At 35.1% G+C, this 17,291-nt stretch overlaps 3 protein-coding genes across 8 annotated transcripts; all 3 read right to left on the reverse strand.

Moving 5' to 3' along the window:
* On the reverse strand, positions 1,845 to 5,108 carry LOC18606550 (AT-rich interactive domain-containing protein 2). 2 transcript variants are annotated; one of them, XM_018118536.1, is made up of 2 exons: positions 3,541 to 5,108; positions 1,845 to 3,175 (listed from the first exon to the last, which is right to left on the reverse strand). In XM_018118536.1, exons 1-2 carry the CDS (start codon positions 4,498 to 4,500, stop codon positions 2,285 to 2,287), a joined length of 1,851 nt encoding a protein of 616 aa, XP_017974025.1. In that variant the 5' UTR covers positions 4,501 to 5,108; the 3' UTR covers positions 1,845 to 2,284. The 2 variants fall into 2 exon arrangements, with proteins under 2 accessions (XP_017974025.1, XP_007040286.2); XM_007040224.2 differs by having other exon boundaries at positions 1,845 to 3,169; positions 3,535 to 5,108.
* Positions 6,141 to 10,006, reverse strand: LOC18606551 (probable E3 ubiquitin-protein ligase RHB1A). Of its 2 annotated transcripts, none has more exons than XM_018118516.1 (5): positions 9,780 to 10,006; positions 8,487 to 8,635; positions 7,391 to 7,823; positions 7,143 to 7,252; positions 6,141 to 7,040 (listed from the first exon to the last, which is right to left on the reverse strand). In XM_018118516.1, the coding sequence occupies exons 2-5, from the start codon at positions 8,550 to 8,552 to the stop codon at positions 7,014 to 7,016; spliced, it is 636 nt and encodes a 211-aa protein (XP_017974005.1). In that variant the 5' UTR covers positions 8,553 to 8,635; positions 9,780 to 10,006; the 3' UTR covers positions 6,141 to 7,013. The 2 variants fall into 2 exon arrangements, with proteins under 2 accessions (XP_017974005.1, XP_007040287.2); XM_007040225.2 differs by having other exon boundaries at positions 8,487 to 8,632; positions 9,780 to 10,005.
* Positions 11,582 to 15,265, reverse strand: LOC18606552. 4 transcript variants are annotated; one of them, XM_007040229.2, is made up of 8 exons: positions 15,019 to 15,265; positions 14,215 to 14,362; positions 13,739 to 14,110; positions 12,698 to 12,821; positions 12,438 to 12,574; positions 12,209 to 12,268; positions 12,041 to 12,109; positions 11,582 to 11,939 (listed from the first exon to the last, which is right to left on the reverse strand). In XM_007040229.2, exons 3-8 carry the CDS (start codon positions 13,928 to 13,930, stop codon positions 11,850 to 11,852), a joined length of 672 nt encoding a protein of 223 aa, XP_007040291.1. In that variant the 5' UTR covers positions 13,931 to 14,110; positions 14,215 to 14,362; positions 15,019 to 15,265; the 3' UTR covers positions 11,582 to 11,849. The 4 variants fall into 4 exon arrangements, with proteins under 4 accessions (XP_007040291.1, XP_007040290.1, XP_017973937.1 ...); XM_007040228.2 differs by having other exon boundaries at positions 12,677 to 12,821; positions 15,019 to 15,264; XM_018118448.1 differs by having other exon boundaries at positions 14,984 to 15,264.

Below are 17,291 nucleotides of genomic sequence, written 5' to 3' on the forward strand. Positions count from 1 at the left end.
CTTCAAATAAGACTACGATTGGCATTTAAGTTTCGACCATGGAATGGAATTACATTTATTTTATATTGTGATGTTCGATATTTTGATCACGAAAAATATGATGTTAATATTATGTCATTAAAATTACGATAAAAAATATTAAACAATAAAGATGAAGTGTAAGTATAAATTTAATTCAAGTGTTTTTTTTTTCTTTAAAAAGTAATTATAATAATTTCGTTATTAAGAAGTGATTTACAAAAAATTACCCAAATACGATAAATGACACAAAACAACCCATTCACGATTAAAACCCTGAAAAATCCAATTACAATGAAATCACACGACCAGTTGTTATCTTAATGTAATGAAAGAAATACAATGTTACTGTTTTTGTTTATACTGCCCTCATTGGTTGTGAAGATTTCCTTTGACAAAAGCAATAGGCCTTTGATGCAAATCTTTGACAAAATCATTGTAAAAAGGGGGGGAAAAAAAGGGTAATGGCCTGCCTGCCAAAGCCATTTTAACCCCCAAAAAAAACAAAGAATGATCAGGAGATCTTATTCGAAGAAGGGCGGCCTCCAGCTAATTCTCCATTACTGCTTCTCAGACACAACACACGGTTTTGTTACAAAAAGGGGGAAGTAAAGTAGGATGTGGACTTGGAATTGAAACGTGTATATTCAAACCTCCTGTTGTTGTTTAAACTCACCCATCATGTCTCTCACCTTACACTGTATCTCCTCTATGTCTTGTTGCATTCATTTGTTTGTTATGATTATTGGACAAATGGTTTTAGAGTTTCAGATTGGGTTATGAACATGCATTTCCAATAAATTATGGGGAATATCAAAGAACTTGTTAGCTTGGGGTATTAACTAATTATTCATGAATTATTAATTAAGATTAAGATTAAGATGATGAAGGAAAGAAAGAAACATTATCGATTGCAGCACCGAGATTCAATATTGCTTGTTCTTATTACCTTCTTTTCTTTTCTTTTTTAATCTGTTGCTTGCCTCTTTTGCTGCCATCAAAACAGTTCAGAGAAATTATTATTATTATTATCATTTTAGAATTTTCATTGTTTTGATTATTCATTATCACCTGCTGATCCCACTCAGCACGCTATCTCCTTGTAATCTGTGTATGTGCTTCCTTCGGAGCTGCGACTCTACCGACTGCCTGCCATCTACATCTCTCCCTTTTAATTTATTTGTTTCTTTTCCTCTTGTTCTCACACTTCTTCACTGCAATAGTTTATCCGTAGACAGTAGGAAAAAGAAAATGGCATTCCTTATATTCATACCCTAGAAAGATAGATAAGCCAATGAATCTTGCAAGTTCTTTACTTAGCCTTCTTTTGTTCTTAAGAAGGATTTTCTTTATATCGTACAGTATTGCCAAGTTTCTCTACTTTTCACTTTCCGACCAAGTAAGGAAAAAGGTGACATGGGATGAGACATGGAAGTTATATGTCCTGTTATTCCTTTAGGATCAACCCTGATAAAGAGTGTACTCGGAAAAGCTAATTGAATGGTCATGTCTGCTTCAGAAACTCGCACACATAGTTGGAATGGAATAAGGGTTCTCACTTCTGCACTGATATACTCAAATGAACTTCCATAGCAAGCCCTCTGCAAGTATAGTTTTCACCTACAAACAAAGGTTCAGTAATAAAGGTGGAAATGCTATAATTTGCATAGATTTGGTTTTCAATGTTAGTCTACAAAAGAATATTATAACTGCATACAAAAGAGAATTCAGGAGCAGAAACTGTTTGTGATGATTTTCAACCAAAACTGCAGGCAAATTAAACATAAATGCAGCAGCATAGGTGGGAGAAGAGAATTACTTATGCAACCTTGACAAACAAATGAATGAATTCATTAGGGCAAGTGCCATGTAAAGAGAACATTTAAAAGAAAAATGAAAGTTAAAATTGGAGAAGCAGAAGCTGCATCTTTCACTCCCGCTTCCATATTCCTCCGTCCAAGGTTGGTACTTGAAATAATATAACTCTATTCAGGGATGCAAAGGCAAATTATAAAGCTTCTGAAACAGGTACTGTACATTAGTACATTTGGTAAATTCCTTGACCAGAGTCAATGAACCAAGCCAGGTCCAAATTCCACCCTGGCACATTTCAAAACTGCATCATTGCTTTCGTTACCCTATCCCATGGAGATTTTGAGGGACCTGATTGATGCTGTATGGTAAATACAAAAGTAAAGGAAAAAAGAAAATTGTAAAGTTCAACAATTGATTCAAACACAGTGGTTCAATGTAATAACTCTTCATCCTATTCCCAGTCGATGCACTGGTTATTTTGAGAACACGTCAGCATATTTGAGCCAGGAACCTTTAGGGCACCACTTCCAAAACTGTCACTTATGCATCCAAACTCTGATTCATCATCATCACTATCAATGCTCTTGGGAGTCACACGATTCTGATAACTTCTACGCCGGATAAGAAAAACATTGAAGTAATAGCTTACCAACTCTTGCCTAGTTTTCCTGGGGAAAAACTTGGATGCGTCAGGCCAGAATGCATTTAGTGATGGTGGTTCTAATTGCACCATATACGTAAATCTATTTTCTTCTTCAGCGGTCCACCGAAGTGAGACTTCTTCCCCCATCCCACCAAATCTCCAACGGTAGAACACTGAACCAAGTTCAAGCTTCAATTTCATCCTCTTCTCAGCAATATGTAGTCTAATACATTCAACAGTGCCTGGAATCGGACAGCCACATGAATCATCTCTTCCCCTACCAATTGGATCCTTTACAGCCAAGGGATCATGTTCAACAGCTTTTAAGGGCCATTCCTGTGTGCCTAGCCATTTAGAGTCGGTATCAGAAACCATACCAGTCCATTCAGGGACTTCTGCTTGAAAGCGGAGACCCACAGACACTTGTCTTCTCAACGAATCATCCCCTGACGGCTCTACAGTCATATCCAAAGATGATGAGTCAATAGTTACAGGGGATTGCTCCTTAAGGCCACATTCAGACTCTGTCTTGTGGCGACACATTGAGTTTTTCTGCAATGCTGAATCAGAACTGCAACAAGAGCATGAACGAGATTGTGTCGTAGGAAGCTTCTCACTGCATCTGGACCTCTCTGTTAAATGGTGACTAAGGATGCCATCCTCATACATGGATGGATGCATCTTTTTATTATTCTGCAAATTTAAACAACAATATGCCTTTAAAATTGACAACTAACCTAATTTACCATGTGAACCAGTAGACTGAGTAAGATCCACATTACAAACTTCTTCCTTGATAACTAAAGGTTTCAAATATTGAGAATTCACTTACTTTGAAGATTTTGGTCTTACAAACTCCTATCTATAGCATTGATCAATGTTTGAAACAGCCAAGTCAAGTTCACACCACCCAAGTTGGTCTAATGATGTGCTACCAAAATTGTATGATGAAAATTGCCAGGTGAACACGAAATTTCGAATTCTTTCAACAACATAGTGACAAAAAATTTATTTTATTTTATTTCACAAATTTATTTAACAGATGACAATATTTTTACCTGCAAGAGAGACTGTTCAGTGACTGAATGATCATCCCTTTTCTGCCTTATAGCTTCGCGTGCCCTGATGGCTTGTATCCAGAATTCATTGCCTCCATGGTCTTTCCACTTAGATGGCTCCGCTATTGCCCAAACTGAGGGATCATCATGACATTTTGCAACCTGGGTTACCCAATTCAGCATTCCTGCTAAAGATTCTCTTTTTCTCTTACGGGTACTAAATTCTTTCCTAGCAACAGGTGGATCCAGCACCCCAAGATCATTTCTACATACTTTTTCGTCATTATCACTAAACACTTCCTCAACACCACTGTGCAATCTATATCTACTGTTGGCATCTGAAATCTTCAGGCCGTTCTTCTTGGAATCCTTGGCAATGCACTTGTCATTCTTTATATACTCTGATAGAGCCACTCTGTTTACCACCACTTTCTGATCAACCCCATTTGTAAACAAGCCACTAAACTCCTCCTCTTGCTCCAATGACAAGAACCTAAATTTTCCACCACCTGCACCCTCCCCATTTCTATCTACCAAACTATTTCTCAACCATTTTTCCAGCTCGTTCAAATACTTGGCATATATCAATTTAACCGAAGCCGAAACCTCAAGATCCAACCCTAATTCTTTCACCACAAAAGCCCATAACCCTTTTTTCGACACGAACTCGTACCCTCCAATCTCCCTAACTACAAGGAAAAGCTTGAGCAAATCTAGTGAGTGCCCATCGTTTCCAAGCATTGCGGGCATTCGTCTAACAAAACCCTTACAAGCAACCTCTTTTAGATAACCAGAAAGAACCAGATCAAACAAGCATCTTAGTCTATTCCTATGATCACCAAACTCTTCAACACTATTCTTTGTAACAGGATCATCATCTAGGTGACAACCATTACTTTGACAGTTATTTACAGTTCCTACACAATCTAAAGCAGACCCATTTGTTAAAATTGACCATCCTGCCATGAAAGTTTGAATTTCTTTCCTTTCCTTTCAATCTTACAATCAAAAAGGGTTACCCTTCAATGGCTTGTAAAAGATTAATACAAACACAAGTAAAGAAATAACAACAGAAATATTTTGAAATATCAAGTGGTCATAAGGAAGGAAGACCCTTTGCCCCTTTGTGTCCAATGATATTACCTCATATTTTGTTGGTGGGTATCTGATTTTGTTGATTTTTTTTTTTTTTTTGCTTTGAAGAAGCCACCCAATATAATCTACAGAGCTGCAGAGACAAGAGAGAGAAATAAAAAGACAAAAGCAAGGAAGTCAAGACAGCCTAGATTAAGGTTGCTGTGTTTGGGGTTTTTGAAAATGTTTATTGGGTGACAGCAAGAAAATGGAAAACTGGGCAATCAAAGATTAGCACAATATGAGAAGTAAAGAAAATACTAATTATGATATCAAGAACAAAGATAAAGATTCCAAATCGACTTTGAAGGAAACCAACCCAATAAAATAAAGCTACAATCTTTTATTTTCTGCTTTAAAATGGAAAACCAAGTTTCCTCCTTTTTCCTTTTTTTGGGTAACGGGATTATTAAAAGCAGGATGTGGAGAGTTTTTTGGGTAAATTTTGACGACAAAATCGGGTGATTGGACACAATGCCTAATAAAAGAGAACAAAACATACATGAATGGCTAAGATACAAAATTATATAATTTTTTCCATTTTTGATTATAAACCGATAATAGTAACTACTAAAATTGTCTTATGAATTATTTTTTAGACATTTCCCCACACCATTAATTGTAACATAAATATCATTTTTCAATTCTTTTGGCCATTAATTTTTTTTTATCTATTTGTACCATGATGAAAATAGTTATACAAATTAAAACAAGTAAATTGGTAAATTTGTTAAACAAATAAATTACATACAAAAATTAAGTTTTTATATATTTATTTAATTTAATCATTCAACAACTATTCATTAAATTTTGTATATAAATATATTTTTTTAATTAATTTTTATATGTTATTGATCTAATATTCAAGTTTTATTAGACTACCAATTTTGGGTTTTTATCTGGATGATCTCCTTGCTTACATTTCCCTTTTTTTTTTTTTTCTTAAAAGCTTTTCTTCTTATTTATGTACCCTCACCAATCATGAAAAGAGAGAAAAAGAAACCATCATAGCTTAAAATTATGTGGGATGCCGATCTCTATGTTTTATCAATATTTATTTTTTTTAATAAAATTTTAAATTAAGAATTATTTAAAAATAATGTTCTGATACAATAAAATTCTCATAATTATACCCCTTTATAAATACTTTTTACAAAGCAATTCATGAATTTTATTTCAACTAATCTACATTTACAAGTCTTATGAAAATAAAGAACATCTTTTTTATAAATCATAAATATTTCAAATACAAAATGTATTTCTGCATGACTAGAGTACTAGTAAACGTGGTTTTCCAACAAAGCACACAAAAGCACTAATTAAAATGCAATGAATCATTAGTTGAGAAATTGAAATAGACTTTAATTAATCAACCATTTGAAATAGCTACTAAGTTTTGATAAAGATAAACCCAGAAGCTACTTAAAGGAATCAGTGACACTCACTATAAAAATCCTATCGTTAAATACATATAAATAAATAATGATCCAACTTTGACGTGCATACTTTTATATATACATTGAGTCATGTAATATACATATTGGCTATTCAGTTTATCCCTTCTGTTTTATGAGAATAAGAAGAAATTCACTACACAAATGAAATTCTTATCATTCTAAGGAGTTCTCACAAGCTCATGACACTTGCACATCCACCACCATCAGACAATTTCACATAAAGATGAACAGGTAGATGAGTGTAACCACATGCCATTTACAGAAGCATTCCGAAGAAAGTAATGAAACATCTGTTCACAGGATTTGAGCTTGCAGACTCATGGAAAAGTAATATATATGTGAGAAGAAAGAGTTTTCTGCTGTTCTGTGCAACTAAGTAGGTTTTCTGGACAAAAAAAGCACTGGTAACCTGCATGGCAGCATCCTATTCCATCTTGTAAGCAACTTCAGGCACTTGCTTATTGATGAAGAAGGTAGAAAGTAATGACAAGCTGATCTAAACATAGAGGGCAGTGTATCGGCCATGAAGAATTAACCTTTGAAATGGTATCAAACCAGTTTCTGTTTATGTTTTTCTGTATTTCTTTCTCCTTTCTTTTCATCTATTCATTTTCATAAGTTTCAAGTTCCAAGGATGAAAGCACAAAGACACTACGCTCACAAATAGGCATGACTCCCCATAAAAAGAAGAAAAAAGAAAAGGAAACTAAGAAAATGAAGAAAGAGAAATCCAAAACCAAACTATCGCCAAATCTGCAGAAGCCACTAATAGGGTGACAAATGAGGGGAAAAAGTAAAAACTGAAATTCTGATGTGTTTGGTATGTTGAAACCTCTGAAACACACTTAATTTGAAGAAGCTAAAGCTGAGTCCACCACCAGGACACTATTAAGTGGTTAGGTCGAATATCATTTCCTGCATCACAAGTAATTAGAACCCTCTTGTTATTTCCTTAGGTTATATACAATAATTAATTCCTATTGACTTATAAGAGATGAAAATTGTTTTGAGACAAACCTTATCACACACAGGACAAGTGTCACTTCTTTCCATCCATTCAAGAATACATGCAAGGTGAAAATGATGTTCACATTTTGTGATAATTTTTGGATTTTCTGCATCATACTCTGCAGCAAAGAACAAAAAGAGGGTCTGTCAACAACTTTTCTACATGAAAGTTGAAACACTACTTAACAGAAAAAATGCAACATGGTTTTTGACAGTGGGGCAGATAAAATGTTCAGTAATCAGAACGGAAGACATACCTTCCAAACAGGTTGGACAAACATCCTCCTCCTCCTTTGTAGGCGCAATTGATTCAACTGGTTTTGAAAGTTCAACTTCTAGCCCTTTTGGTGACTCAATTTCAGTATTGAATTGTGCTTTGCAGTCTGATTCCTTAGTGTCCTCAGATTTTATAGAAGTCTCTCGAGTGTCCACACCAACTGTTTCTTGACCGGAATCAACATGTGTTGTTTGCACCGCTTCATCACTCTTACTGTTGTGAATTCCTTGGGCCACTGATGGATTTTGAGAAGGTCCTAAAACTGCATCAAACGGCATTGGAGCAGGAGGGGGTCTATAAGCATCGGGAACTGATACTTCCAGATTTGTGTCAACCAGGAGTCCAGTGGAGAGGGCAGAGGCAGCACCACTGTGAGAAGATAAAGGCACACGCTCATCTGAGGCTCTTGGGTACTGTTAAAAGAAAGAAGTTCAACTCAACAAAGACAAGGAAAATGCATTCAATATGATAAACAATTAGTTCAATATAGTTACCTCTTATGGATTACCTTCAGATAAGTATTTATAATTAAATCCATTTTCTAATAACTAATAAGTATGGCGGCAGGCAGGCCAACGACAAATTTTAATATCGATTTTCCGGTTTCAGGTTGTTCCACAGTTTAACTCTTCCCATTTTAGCATTAAGTGAAGGCACTAGACAGAAATCATGATTCATGAGCAACTTAGTAACAGTAATCAGACCATGATTCCTGAGCAACTCAGCAAGGGTGATTAGAGAATTAACAATTGGAAATATTTATAAATTATAATTGGTTGCATCCAGTTATTATCATACGGACAAAAAACAAGGGCCCCAGCATAACAGTAAATTTAAGACATTTTAATCCTCTCAAGTGCACTGGAATGTCCAGTCTATCTCATTTTTGGCCACATCATACAACCACCCATGGAATTTTGCAGTGTGGCACTTAATAAAATACAAAGTATTCTACACTGAACTTGAGATGAGTTGAAACCAAATTCAAAACAAATAAGTCAAGTAGAGAAGCTTATCAAAAAACAAAAAGCCAATTAAAGACAAAGAATCCCAAGGAGGATGAAAATTATACTGACATAATAATATCCTGGTGCACTACTTATTTCAACTCCCTTGGAAGAGCAACAGCAGCAACCACCCATTCCTTTTACTTATGTCCAATGCCCATATAAAAGTACTGGTACTTGGTGCATTATAATCCCGCACCACCAAGTGAGAAAATCTGCTATAAGGAAAAGATTGACATCAGCCTTGAAGATATAAACAGCATACCATTCCATCTGGCAAACTATATACATGCCAAATGCCACATGACAACATGAAAAATATTGTAAACACTAAGGCAAAGCTAGGATCAGGTTGGAGCTGTGCACTGATATACATATACCACAATTTCTGATAAAAAGTTCCATACAAATAACCAACAGAAGGAAACTACAGGAGCAAAAGCAACACCCTAACAGAAACTAGTAAAATTATATCCTGGCTTCTGGTATACACTTGTCACCAACAAGCACACAGCTGACAGAAAATGTGAATAAGACCCCATATTGGTAAAAGCCGAAGAATGCCAAGTTGGCTGGTGTTCTACTCTTTGCAGCACATACTACTAAAATTTGTATGTTCTGAACAACAGTAGTAGCAGAATTATAGATGTAGAAACAAGAGAATATCCATTACTGATTGTCAAACACAAACCTAGTTCAAAAACATTCCCACCTACTCAGTTCAATTGTCATGCACAATTCCATATCCAGAACCTCAACATAAATTCATTGAAGTAGACTGAAAACGAAACCAATTGTGATAACTGACAACAAACTGAGTAGGAATAAACCCCAACACATGATTCCTCTCCTCCACTAATCTGGCGGACAGTCGTAATTGCAAACTTCTAATCAAAGCACACTTTTTGGGACAAACTATAATTAACCTATGTGCTGAAACAATAATAACAAAAAAAAAAAAACAGGTAAATTCAATAAGAAATCAATCAGCTAAATGAGTTCCCCCTAGCTACTCTTCATCAACAACCGTCTAAAACCAGGCTTTTATTGGATAACCAACTAGCATGGAAATAGCTAAAAACGATAAACAAAATAGCACAAAGGAATTTCATATACGAAAAAAAATAAAGACAGTCAATATCCGACACAACAAAAGCTTTAGCCAAACAGCTAAATTTCATAACGTTGAGTAAAACCCATTAAAAGTTATCAATATTTCACCAATTCAAGAGCTAATAAGAAAAAAAAATCAACTTATGCTTAGTAAAACCCTATAGAAACCATAATTCAATCAATATATAGCGAGCTAAATTCCCAAAATTTAAAAAAAAAGAAAAAAGTTGAGAAAAGATATGAAATTACCTGTTGATTGAAACTTCGATTGGATATGATTTCGAGATTCAAAGCAAAAATTCCAAAATAATAAAAAAAACGAATTATTGATTCACCTTTTTATTTTTAAGGGTGTATATTGTTATGGTTGTTCCGTGTGGGAGGAAAACTTTCACTGAGAAAGGGAAGACTCTCCATTAAAACTGATTCCACTATTGCAGAGCGAATTTTTTTAAGGTTTTTTTATTGGGATTACCTCCACGCGCCAACCTCTCCGGTTTATTCCACGCAACATATTAAAATAATAATAATAATACTATATATATATATATATATATATATATATATNATAATAATAATAATATATATATATATATATATATATATATATATAATGTGAAATGTGGCAAAAGATAATGTTTTGATTTAGAAAGTGGGAGAGTTGTCTTGGTGACAACATTACATTTGTGGATTGGACGGAAAACAATTATACATTGATTAGGTAAGCTTGACTTGTACTAGTGTTTTGACTTTTTTGTATTTTGCAAATGGCCCTCCTCCCTGCTTACCGCGATTCATTCCATCTTTGTTACTTTGAAGAGAGCTGCCATGGCTGGCTGAAAACTTGGGTTGCAAGTGGGCTCTTTTAGGATTAAGGTTCATGATTTTGTAACGTGGTCAATACTATGCAATGCCATCTGCTTATAAATCACTTAAGTGTCACGGGACTATTATCCTTTTTTAGAAAGATTAATTTAATGAGAGCATGCAATGCCACTATTTATAAATTTTATTTATTTATTTATTTGATATATGAAGATTGAAACATCTTACTTATGTCTATTGAACCTTTCAATTAGCATCCAAATTAATGATGAGATTGAGATTTGTTTTTATTTTGGCCCAAATTAGGCAATATAGCAGAAAGGGAGGGTGGCATTCGGCAGACCAATTGGGCCACACTCCTTTTTTTCATTGGCATATACCGGAGGCTAAGCCACGTTCTAGTTAAGCATAAGCCACCCCAGAACAAATAATTCAGTACTTAAAAGAAAACTAAGATCCCTTTTACATGAGAGTTATAAGCAAAACGTAGAAAATGACACCACCACCCATATTTGAAAGAGAGACGACCTGGCTTAATTCCTTCTCGTCAAAGAATGTTAGGCATAAGCATAAATCTGGTAGATTAATGTTTGCGGCTATCCATCCAATTGTCATGGTTTTTGTTGGCAACAACTGTTAAACTCAACTCGCACGGCACCATGCCATGGCTATCACGGCATCAACGGTCAAGCTAAATTATTAAAGACGTTGCTAACTAAATTCCCTTTTCTCTCTTTTCCCCTGTTAAGCATCGTCTTCGAACATGGACCCATAGACCAAAGTAATCTTAGTGTCTTAATGTTAATGTGGCATCAATCATATTGCCATTTGCGGCAAATGACAAACCTTGGAAGCATGGAGGGGGGGTTCCAATCAGAACCAAAATGGCTAGTTTGCTATACTTAATAGAGAAGGCTAGAGCAAGCTCTTTTGCACAAAATCTTTGGTCGGTCAGGGTCACACATCTACCTGATTTTAACCATCACCAGCCAATAATTAAGAAGCAGAGTCCATGATTTGAAACTTGAGGCACCAAGGGAATATATGTCCCCATCACCCACTGTTGCACCAATCCCGTGACACCAAATGCCAGCCTGGCCTCTCTGCTAACACCATCTAATTTGGGGGCTGGTTGATTTCCATTCCACCAATGTTTAGATTTTTCTGAAAGATCTCAAATGAATACGTTTATCCCAAGTTTGCTATCATGCCAACGGTGTCAAAGAAACCCAAAAGAGAAATCCGTAACATATCAAAGAATTCGGCAGTAATAAGTTCCAGTGAAGTTCATGATGGGGTAGAGGGATCTGTGCACTGTTAGAATAGTAGATATACTGGAAAATAGCAAAGGGCACTAGCCCTATATTACAAGGTTAGAATCCGGGGAAGAAATCCGGTTGGTCAATCAACAACTCTTCCCAATTAGTCTTTTAATTAGATCTAATCTAAGGTTAGAGCTAAAATATATATGTAATAATACAATGTTGAAAACATTCAGAGTTGCTCACTCTGTGTGTCATCAGTTTTCAGTCTCTTAGCCACGCTGATGAATTCAGATATCACTTGTACCTCATTCAGTGGTGGCTGTATCACAAAAAAAAAAAAAAAAGATGTTAGATTCACTAAAGGAGAGTACATGTTGGCATGTTTACATGTATGTCGCATGAGTCTCAAAAAGTGAAGACCTGTGACACAAAATGCTGCTGCACAGTGTTAAGCATTTGTTCCCTTGGTGAATAAGCATTGATGCCTCCCTACAACTCAAAATAGAAGAACCCCTTGAATTAGATAAATGTAATTTTATCTAGATCCTTCAAAGGAAATTCACCAAGGTGAGAGTTAGCAGGACCTACAAGTTTGAAGTGCTTGCAATATCTTCGCAAAGAGTCAGTATCGAGTCTTGCCAAATTTACCTTCAAAATTGGGAAAGGCATGATAAAATACACTTCGAATTATTTGATCTATTATGGCATGTGGCAACAGTCAAAAGTTCCCACAACTTAGATGCACACCAAATATATTATGGTTCAAAATCATAAAACAAAGGCTTAGGTGCACACTGCAAAATTTGGTAATACTAACCAATTGAGGTGCATGAATAATGGATCGAACATCTCTGTAACCACTACGATTTGTTGATTTGATGGGTGCAGATGGAACCCATGGTTTTGTATGCCGAACTCTCGGTTTTGCAGGCCTGTGGTACTCAATGCTACTAGCTGTCCAAAGTGAAAACAGAGAAACAGGTGATCACAATGTTAAAGCAATGGGAACAATTTTTACTTAAAAACGTTCTTCTGGCATGAAATCCTTTGACATACAGAAATCATGGTCCTTCTCACCAATGTCTGAGCCACTGCTTGAATTATCAAAATCATGATCATCATCTACTTCATTCCCTGTAGGATGTTCCAGCACACTCAATGCATTCCTTTGCAGCTTAACTTCAACCCCATTCTTCAAAACCTTGAAAACAGCAGCACTAGTGTCACAAGATATGATTCTTGGACAAAATAAAGGTGACAGAGTAAGTGCTATCTAGCTATAAAAGGGTTTAGGAGCAAACAGATCACACGTCAGTTTCAATTATCAAGAAACAGCAAACCAATCTAATCATAGACAATTTCAGCAAGGAAGAAAACATCATAAACTAAGTTGATGTCTGGTCCATCCTGTCCAACTAAAACCAGATAAAATGCTAATCAAAATTGAAAGCTACATATCAGTGAGCAAAACAAACTGAACCTGTTAAGAATCAATTTACAAACAGGAAAAGCAGAGGGAAACAGAATTTGATCATTGGATGGGTCACAGAAGTGTTCTATCTAATTCTTTATTAGTCCAACTACCAGTTTTTGTTTTTTGGGGGTCCAGCTATTAGATCGTTAAAAAGAGTGAGTTCAAAGAAAAAGTTGATCATCTCTGCAAGATAAGTTCCTCGGATGCATAAAAACGTCTACTTACATCATCAGAGCGAGTCATATTAACCACAAAAGATGAGTTAGGGGCCAAAACCAGAAAAACCCAGACGCAAAGACATGGCTTTATATAATTTCCATAAGCAAAAATCTCAAGCTCACCTTAATAAAAAAAATACATAATACTAGTAAACACTGGTATTAAACAGTAATTAAATAAACAACCAATCACATGCAAGATGAATTTATAATATTACATGTAAACCAATTACATATGCCACGGTGAAAGAACAAAAATAAATTAATTGAAATTAAAAGAAAATCTGAGAATAATCCAGACCAATTACAAACCGCTTGTTTAGGAACAACTTATTAATGATTAAGTAGAAGTTGTATCAAACGGTGAATTTTGAAAAATTAGTTAGAAAAAAAAAAGCAATGATGAAAAAAAAAGTGAATTCTTACCAGCCAATGCCAACCACCAAGGCCCACAGCCTTCTTGACCACGCCTTGCAACCCAACCAATACAGACTTTGTTCTATTGTTTCCTCTGACAATAACTTTTGTGTGTCTCGGAAGAACTGAAAGCTCTTCATCGCCGCTTTCCTCCCTGAACGGCGACAGAACCCGAGAAGAACATAGCTCATGCTCCAACATTTTCCTCACCCACTCAAATTCAAGTTCAATTATCAGAACTAAGCAAACTTAGCCTCCAATCCAAATGCCCAGATCCTCAAAAAAGCAGTTGACTTTGGTAATCAATAAGTCATCAGTTCCACTCGTATTCACATTTGATTGCGTTTTCTAATAGAAGATTCTAAGCTTTACCTTAAGGCTCTGTAAAAAAAAAAAGGACAAGAAAGTTTTAAAAAAGAAGTACAAAAAGAATCCCAGATTAGTGATGAATTTCAAGCCAGAGAGGAAAAAGATTGGTCACCGACACGAATATTTCGAGGAAGAGTTGAATGCGAATTTCGCGTTGGAGAAACCAATCACTGATTCACGGGACTTGGATTGATCTCAATAAAGAAACCAAGACGATGCTATCTCATCATTAAGCTTCTGCTATTTATGCCATGCTTATATCACCTGAAACAAGCACAATTGAATTAAAACCCTGAAGTATTAAGAGCTTGAAGCAATCAAAGCTCCCATATTTTTATCACCAACCCGTGAAAAGAAGAAGCTTTTATAAAGCTGAATTGTATATATCAATAGCCAACTAAAGTTGCCACGAAAGAAAAATTACGTTTGGTTATTGAGAGAATTTAACCATATAAGGAAAGAAAAGGAATCCCAACTGTGGAACAAAAGCAAAAAAAAAAATGTTTATAGGGAAGAAAACCCATTTAACTATGTAAGGTAAGCATAAGAAATTTAGCTCTTAAACAGGAAATCAAGATTGGTTATACTTTAAAAATCCCATTAAACTAAGTAGAAATCAGAGAGATAGATAGAGAGAGAAGAGAAGAAGAAGAAGAAGAAGAAGGAAAAAAAAAGAAAGAGCTAAAATTCTCTTTGCTGCATTTTCCAGGAAACGAGTTAAGAAAAGTTGAAAAAGATCAAATTTAAGGTATTGAGATAGCAATCTTTGTCACTTTCAAGTTCTGCTCAAACTCAATGAAAGAGCTAAAACCCAAACGAGAATTAAGAACCTTTCTGGTACACAATCAATTCAAGCATAAACATTAGGTTACAAAAGAATCTTACATTGAATAAAAGAAAGTAACAAAAATCTGGTGTACCTGCAGAGCACGAGAAAAATGCAAAACGATTCAAAGAAACAGAGCAAGAGGAGGGGGTTTCCCGGGTCGGGGATATTAGAGAAAATCGGGTTTGTAACGGATCTGAACTGAACTGTTTTTTTTTTAATGGATAAGAAAAAAAAACGGCTAGGAGTTGAGCAGAGAGAAACTGGAAATGCACAGCTTTTGAGAGAAAGAGAAGGGTTTAATTGAAATCCATGACAAATGGGAAAAATTCAGTACAAAGAAAGAAGAATTGAAGAGAGAGAGAAAGCACACTAAATGCTTACCAACTGCCATGGAAACGACCTGCCATGTGCCGTACGGTCACTCCTTTCTTTTTCTTTCGTAACCGGCGATACCCGGTTCGATTTTTTACTACGAATTTACCTTCGCCATTTTGGGGTGGATGGCTCGGCTAACGGCTAATGAGCACGCAGGCGGGAGCGGGTGTGGGGTTTTTCTTTTGTCGGTATGGGGGGGGTGTGGGGCCCGGTGTTATCTGGGCTGGGCTGATAATGATCTTGTGGGACCCCGTTTTCCTCGTTTGTTGAGAAAATTGTTTTGCATGGTTCAACGCATTTACGGCATCACACACTGTTCGTGACTCTGTTAAATGTTTAAGCCTTTGTTTCTCTTCTCATTTTTTCCCTCAAATTTGTCCCCTTATCCCTCAATCATTTATCATCTTGTAAGATTTATACGATACTTTAGTACAAATTGAAGTGCATGTAGAACTAAGGTAAAAGCATTTTGAGCGTTTTATTATAAGTACTGTATTGATACATGTTGAATTCAATTATTCATAAATATGAATTAAGTTTGACCCATAGATTATTTATATCTATATATATAATTATGTTTAAGATTTCCCCTTTTCTTGTAAACTCTCATTTCTTGTTTTTTGTTTTAATTAAAACGATTAATCAAAGATAAGAACCAAGTTAGATTTAATAATATGTTGTGTAAATTTTGCCTCTAAGTTGACTTGACTCAATTTTCTTTTTATTGTCGTCTCACCTTATAATTAATGTTAGTGAACATAGTGTGAAAATATATACGTGCTATATGATATATAGAAATAGACACTTTGATAAGAGTGTTGAGACATTATTAATAGGATTTCTATTTTTATTTTATAAGTAAAGTTTGATTAAGATTTATCATTTAATTATTAAAAAAATATTTTTATATTTTATTAATATATTTATAATTAAAATTAAAATATATTATTTATTATAATAATTTAAATAAATTTTGATTGAATCATATTCAAATTTTCACATTTACACTCGATTCGAAGAGATCATGTTAGTAATTTAAATAGATAACTTAACTTTTAAGGATGTTCACAAGAGAGCTTCAAAATGTCAGAACTTGAGGGTAGCCACTGTAACCCTTTATCATCTAAATAAATACATTAACAGTCTACAGGGACATTTTAAATTAAATTAAGGTATTATAAATTGCATAATGTGAATTTAAGTTGACTTAACTAAATCACATTTGAACTACTATAATCTATTAATAATTTTAAAAAATTTTCCTATAAGAATTTGGAAGTTAAGAAAAAAGATACATGAAATTAATGATAATACTTAAGAGAAATTATTAATTGAGATATGACACTTTCTTTTAAAAAATCCAAACTTTGTGGTAAATATTTCAACTTTGTTTTAAGCTGTGATTTTGACAGAAAAATGTAGATTTTTATTTAACTGTAGCACTATGTTTTTTTCTCCCTTCCAATCTATCTTCCCAAAGGTCATATTTCCGAGCGCTGTTTACAAGATGTCCGACAACGATTTTCAACGGCTAGGATTCACCCGATTATCTTCGACACATGTCGTCTCGACACTTGGCAACTTTGTCATTTACCACTTCCTAAAGCCAAGCCCGCTGATGAGACCAACCAAAGCCAAGCCGATGACCGGTTGCTCCGTGAAAGAAGAGGCCGACTACGTACACGTGTCAGAGACCCAGCTGTCGGATCTTATCCTAGCAAGCAAAAAATCGTACTACTATTACACCTGTATCTATATATATATATATATATATATATGTATATAAAGTAATCAAGCTGTTTTATTATAAGCTTATGAAAAATAAAAAAAAAGTCTCTTATTTCTTTTTGCTAAAAAAGAAACTGAATAAATTTGAAATTTGATTTGAAGTCCGCCCTTGCAGCTGGAGCGCACTCTAAAGCCCGCTTCCAGGTTTTAGGATTCAAAGTGTGGGGCCCTTATCCTATCCCCACATGTTCCCTCTCTTTT

The sequence above is a fragment of the Theobroma cacao genome, chromosome 3, assembly GCF_000208745.1.
Source record: "Theobroma cacao cultivar B97-61/B2 chromosome 3, Criollo_cocoa_genome_V2, whole genome shotgun sequence".
NCBI classification, from domain to species: domain Eukaryota; kingdom Viridiplantae; phylum Streptophyta; class Magnoliopsida; order Malvales; family Malvaceae; genus Theobroma; species Theobroma cacao.